The sequence below is a fragment of the Gastrolobium bilobum genome, unplaced genomic scaffold (genome assembly GCF_033153095.1).
Source record: "Gastrolobium bilobum isolate Gb01-03AN ecotype WA unplaced genomic scaffold, APGP_CSIRO_Gbil_v1 utg6530, whole genome shotgun sequence".
Lineage (NCBI taxonomy): Eukaryota > Viridiplantae > Streptophyta > Magnoliopsida > Fabales > Fabaceae > Gastrolobium > Gastrolobium bilobum.
Window position 1 is genome coordinate 77,572 of NW_026896603.1, and position 6,617 is coordinate 84,188.

General features: G+C 34.2%; 1 protein-coding gene across 1 annotated transcript; it reads left to right on the plus strand.

Moving 5' to 3' along the window:
- The first annotated feature begins 1,001 nt into the window (after positions 1-1,001).
- On the plus strand, positions 1,002-2,812 carry LOC133300839 (WAT1-related protein At3g30340-like). Its single transcript, XM_061500424.1, has 6 exons — positions 1,002-1,186; positions 1,308-1,370; positions 1,492-1,608; positions 1,731-2,151; positions 2,406-2,557; positions 2,659-2,812. Exons 1-6 carry the CDS (start codon positions 1,005-1,007, stop codon positions 2,810-2,812), a joined length of 1,089 nt encoding a protein of 362 aa, XP_061356408.1. The 5' UTR covers positions 1,002-1,004.
- Positions 2,813-6,617: the final 3,805 nt, after the last annotated feature.

Consider the following 6,617-nt stretch of genomic DNA (forward strand, 5'->3'; position numbering starts at 1 on the left):
AAGTACTAGTGCTTATATGTTTAAAATGAATGGTCCTGGTTATTGGTTATCCAACATACCTCTTAATATTCACAAAGAATCATGGACTTGTATTAAATGGAAAATGCATCATATAATTGCAGAAAATTGGCTCATGTATTTTGATATATATTAGTTTTATTTATATTCATCTTTAGTAAGTATGTTTGGTGATTTAAAAAAATTGTTAGAAAACAACAAATGACCTACTTGTGTAAGAGAGAGGATTTATTTAGGTTACCAGAGGTGGTATATAAGAAGCTTAGGATTTTGGTTAGGTTAAAACTTACAAGAGGTTTTAAACCTAAAAAAATTGCTAAACCATGCATATTGAACTCTTTTTTCTTTCTGTACTGATATTTTTATTTGTTAATTTTTTCTTATTGGTGATTTGTACAACACAAACATGACATTTGGAGTTCAAGCGCTTATTCTCTTAGTTTTCTGCTGCTGCTTCTCCAAGATTTTGAAGTGACCAAATTGCTCTAAGATTTGATATTTTGTTCTGGCTTTCCATGTATTGTTCAGCTGCTACTCAAAAGATGAAAGTATTAGATACCATGTACATGAGAGGGGGAGAAGCACCATTTCTGCCACAGTACGTTCCACCCAAAAGATGCCTATCACCAATCACATATAATTCAAATGCAGAAAAGGGTGAAGGAACGTGGACAAACATTAAAACACAACCTCTTCCCTGCCTAGGTGAAATGTAAATATAAAACCGGTGGTCTAAATTAGGCCAATAATATCAAGGTCATGATATCAACCAAAATAAAGCATGTGGAAGAGCATATTCCACACACACACACACACGGAGAGACTTCAATTTTGCTTTCTTACCACTTATTCTGGAATATATATATAAACCTATGGGTAGCTTAATGTTGCATTGCAACCATTTGAACATTTTCTGAAATAGAGAAAGATAGAGGGAGGCTTCACTCTGGCTCTAAAGAGTGCTGAAACAGAATTGCATTGCTGAAATGAAGAGTTGTGATGAATGGAAACCTTTTCTTGTAATGATAGCAATTGATTTTTCTTTAACCATAGTAAATATTCTTCTCAAGAAAGTCCTTGAAGAAGGAATGGACCATTTGGTTCTTATCACATATCGTCTGTTAATTTCTACTATTTTCTTAGTCCCACTCAGCTACTTTTGGGAAAGGTGGGTACCCTCAATTACTTGATTCAGTACCCTTTCTATATTTATTTATTTATTAATTTTAATATTGTTAGCATGCAGATAGCCAAGTTACAATAATGCAAGACTTTGTATTTTCTTGCAGAAATGGAAGACCACGTCTCACATTCCGAATTTCATGTTTCCTTTTCTTCAGTGCCATTGTTGGGTTAGTCACAAATATACAATCTTTCTTTGTTGTTCCAATTCTCACTAGTTCTTTTTCTTCAAAATTGTGTGTTGTGGTTAACATGATTGTAAAAAATACCGTAATGAATACTTTCTTGTAGGGCATCGGTCACACAATACTTATTCCTTCTAGGGATCCAATACACCTCAGCTACCTTTGCTTGTGCCTTTGTCAATATGGTGCCTGTGATCACATTCATTATGGCATTACCATTTGGGTATGAAACTATGAATATGTACACAAACCTGAATTATTCTAGGCTATTCTTTTATTAACTATCATCACCCAAATAGATGATAACTGCATCATCCATTCCCTTTTCTCTTGATTCTACTACAGATTAGAGACTGTGAACATCAAATGCAACAGTGGCAAAGCGAAGATTCTTGGTGCATTTGTGTGCATAGGAGGGGCATTGTTGTTGACACTTTACAAGGGAAAGCCCTTGTTTGATTATTCTAACTATCAATCTGTAGCTCCAGAAGCCATGAGATCTACAATGAAGCAAGATTCTACTACTAGAATGACAGAGAAATGGACCATTGGTGTAATAGCTTTGATTCTAGGAACCAGCTTTTGGTCTTCTTGGTTTATTTTGCAATCAAATATAGGAAAGAGATACCCATGCCAATATTCTAGCACTGCCATCATGACCTTCTTTGGAGCCATTCAATCAGCTATTCTTGGCTTGTCCACTGGCAGGAACTTGTCCAAGTGGGTTCTCAAGGGAAAGATACAAATAATCACTGTTCTATATTCTGTAAGTACACACTCTTATTAGTTAGAATGTTAGATAATGAATCAAAGTTTGGCTTATGGTTACAGCTGTTTTCTGATTCCGGGTATTCTGTTTAAAAAAGAAAAGAAAAGATAAAAACATCCAACAATGACCATTCCCTAAAATATGCCTTACTAGAGTTGAGGGTGGTGTCAATTAGAAGAGTGATAATATATTTGTATAGAATGTGGTTTAGGAAGTTTGTTAACAAAAGTGAAACGTTTTTGTGTTTGCAGGGGATGGTTGGATCAGGTTTCTGCTATGTGGGCATGTCATGGTGTGTCAAGAAAAGGGGTCCAGTCTTTACTGCAGCATTCAGCCCTCTTGTTCAGATAATGGCAGCCATGATTGATATCCCGGTCTTGCATGAACAGCTCCATCTTGGAAGGTGAACTCTTCTTCTACCACTTAAGTTCTTGTTAGAATTAAGAGGGAAATAGAAAAATCATCCTTTAAATCTGATTTTGCATCTTTGTGCTTGTTGTTTAGCGTGATGGGATCTATGTTGGTCATGATCGGATTATACATTCTTCTATGGGGTAAGAGCAAGAGATGCAAAGCCCTCCAAGAAGTTGATGAAGTAAAGGAACAAGAGCCGCAAATACAACATACTGCCGTCTCCTGTGATTCACAGTCTCACTGAGATCAATTCGGGTTATATTTATAAAATTTTTGCTTACCAACTATACACCATTTATTGAATTATATTATGTAGTTTCGAAAATACATAATGTAATTTATAAATAAATACTTCCCCATTTGTAATTATTATTTTTACGCCGCAATCGCGTAGAAAAAACTTACACAATTTTAAATGAAACACGGTGTCGTGGTGCATGTTGGTTGATTGTTTTACCTAATACTTTAAAAATCACTCTCCGTTAAACCCGACTAGCGAGTGTGGGATAGAGGAAATTCTTGTACGCAGCCTTACCCTTTTACCTAATACTTTATCAGAAAAATATTTCTGCAGTTAATGCAGATAAGTTATTTGCATTTACTTCCAAAACGACGTCGTTTTGGGATTGAAAAATTAGAAAATTATAATTATAAAGACTATAATAACCCTAAAATAAATTAAAATTACAAAAACACCATGATTTTCGTCCCAAAACGACGTCGTATTGGGCTTACTGCAGATAACTTATCTACAGTAACGGCAGAAAAAGTGAACCCATACTTTATTGGAAAAAATATGTGTCATTTTAAAGGATATAAAATTGTCATTTTCAGAGAGAGAAAAAGATAGATAAAGGAGGAGAGAGAATTGACAAAAAAATAAAGGTGTGGGTCTCACCTCTTTGTGAGAGTGAAATGATATAAGTTGTGTCATTTAAAAGGATAAACATTTTTTCCTACTTTATTATTCTCTTAATTTCCAAAGAAGGAGAACCGAGAATATAAAAGTTCAATAAATGTAAGGTTTATCGTCTTAAGAGATAAAGTTTTCTTCGATAACCCAAAACTACTACTTCTAGGAGTGTTACGAAAATTAATATAAGATGTTTTGGTAAAATTCAATAACAAAATCCCAAAGTGTAGCTTAGTTGGTAAGTGGATTGTAGCTTAAAGATCGAACTCCCGTGGTTGATGAAGTCAATGGTTCAATTCCTACAAGAAACACTTTGAGGCTGGTGATGAAAATCATTACGCTTCAAGCCATGAAGGGATTAGTCTCATATTAGGAAATAGGGTATAATAACCATCACATGTAATTGTGGATTTAATTATGGATTAATAATTTTATCATAATACTCACGAATAATTAAAATGGGAGTATAAGAAATTCCAAATCACTTGGTTCCTACCATGTTAAGAACTTTGAGGTCACCACCCCAAAAGCTAGTTCAAAGGGTGGGAGTGCCCAATGCCTTATAAACCTCACATTGGTGGTATGGGCAACTAATGTGAGGTTTATAAGGCCTTGGGCACTCCCACCCTTTGAGCTAGCTTTTGGGGTGGTGACCTCAAGGTTCTTAACATGGTATCAGAGCGTTCGAAATCTCACCGCCTCCCACTTTCTTTGTAGTTGAATTTCCATATGTAGGTGGGCTTGTATGTTGTCCACCCTTCAAGCCCAGTGGACTCTAGTGTGAGGGGGCGTGTTGAGAAATATAGTCCCACATTAGTTGTATGGGCAACTAATGTGAGGTTTATAAGACCTTGGGCATTCCCACCCTTTGAGCTAGCTTTTGGGGTGGTGACCTCAAGGTTCTTGTGAGAAATTTTCAGAGAAACGCATTGGTACCCATATTTTCGTATGGGATTCACTGTGGAGAGGTTCTTTTTCCCCTAAGATTTCGGGTTTCATGGAAAAGATGGATTTTGATTGAACTTGAGGCCATGAGAGCTTGAAGTAAGCTTTTCCCTTCATTCTTGGGTATATTGTGGTAAGGAATCACCTTTCTTTTCTTGTTTCCATGAAATTTTAAGAATTCTAGGTTTGAGGAATAATGAATTCGAAATTTTAATGGTGTGATGAGTTAGAGAGTGATTTGGATATAGCTTCTTTTGTTAAATATGCTTGGGATTGGCTCCTGTAAAAAGAAAAAATATAAAATCACAATTTAGAACACTTTGATAAATTGGATTCAAAATCAAGTGTAGGTGTCTTTTATGTTTAGTCTTGAAAATTGAATATGATAGAGTAGTATATATGTACGATTGTCTTCACATATTTGGAATAGGTTGTGATATTGTGAGAGATTTTGGTTGTGACCCCTTGAGAAGTGCATTGGAGGACAATGCTCGACAGGTAAGCTTTTGGTCATTGGGGTTAATCCCCCGTTTGTTTCACCAAAATCCGAGAGAGGATGGTTCTTTGATATGGTATGTTGAAAATGATTTGTTATATGTTGCATGAATATGCATGTATGTATGTTTGTGTGCCACACAAGACGATGTTTCCTTGCGCAAAGCATAAGACGGTGTTTCCTTATGCATAGTATGAGACGGTGTTTCCTCATACGGTATGTTGCAAGACGATGTTTCCTTGTGTAATGCATACTTGGTTATATTCTCTGACCAATAGGATTTATTATTTGCACACTGCATTAATATACATATTCTGATGCATGCATAGATTTTATACTGTGGTTATACTATAAGTGAGCTTAGGGGTGGAGGAGCCATCCAAGAGTCCCTAACTTATTGAAGTAATTTCTATTATCTCACCCCACGTTACGGGAAATTTCATTTAATGTACAGGAGCTAATGGTGCCGAGGCATAACGTGGCAAAAGGTCAGAAGAGAGATACTATCTGACATGATAGTATGATTTGATTGATATGCTCATATGTATTTGGCATAATTTTATTTTGGATATGTATCTATATGCCATGTCATTATTTTGAGAGCATAAGGGATGTCTATGCCATGTTACTAGTCTGTATAAGTTGTAGTGATGCATGCTTAGGTATATATTACTTATTTAATTGCATCTCTTTTGTTTATTTGATGTAATTGTTTAAGTAACATTATGGACATTATATGGAGATCATATTATTATGAGATAGCCGAGGCCGTGGATGACTAAGCAAGATGTTTATTCATTTTGTGGTATGCTTGGTATATTGATAAATTGTTAATCATGTGAAAAATTCTAGGATGAGAATTAATCCCAATAGTCCGAAAAACAGACAGAATGTCGTTTGCGAAATGTAAAAAGAGTAGATATGATTGCAATACGTAAGGAAAAAGAAAAAAGTTAACCACAAGTTTCCGCATTTAATAAGTTAAAATGTGCTGCGCTTGATATCATATGAATGTTAATTAACCGGCTGCAGACAAGGCGTTACATAGGGACACCCTGAGTTTACTAAAAAAAAAAAATTCATATAACAAAGAAACAAATAAAATTATTAAAATATCCTTTATTAGTCTTTTCAATTCCCACAATGGTGTAATTTTAGAATTGTTGGAGATAATTTTATTTCCTATGGCAAGAAAAATATTTTTCTTATAAATATGTAGCAAAACATGATAATTTCTTTTAAAATAAAATAAAATTATATTTTTTAAAATGAAAAATATTTTTTTCCTTATTTTTATTATTCAACCTGGGAAAACCTAAGTAAGTTGTTATTATTATTATAAGACTTAAATATTCAATTATTGAACTTGACGAGGTGGAAAATATCTTGAAGATTCAATATATCTCGGCTAAAATTTAAAATAAAATAATGCACCTAGTTTTATTTTTTTCTTAACCTTTTATGATTATTGACACCTGAATCTTAATTTTTTTTTTAATTTTTAATAAAAGAGCCGAAGATATGTTTGACGGAGTGATTTTATTAGGCTCCTAATGAATCAACTCACTTATGAATGGATGTAGAAAAAAAAAAGTGAGATAGTAATTAGGTAAAACTAAATATTGAAAAACGAAAAGGAAACAGGAAATAAGATTGATCGACTATTTTCTCCATATTTAAAGAAAATCATTTGCT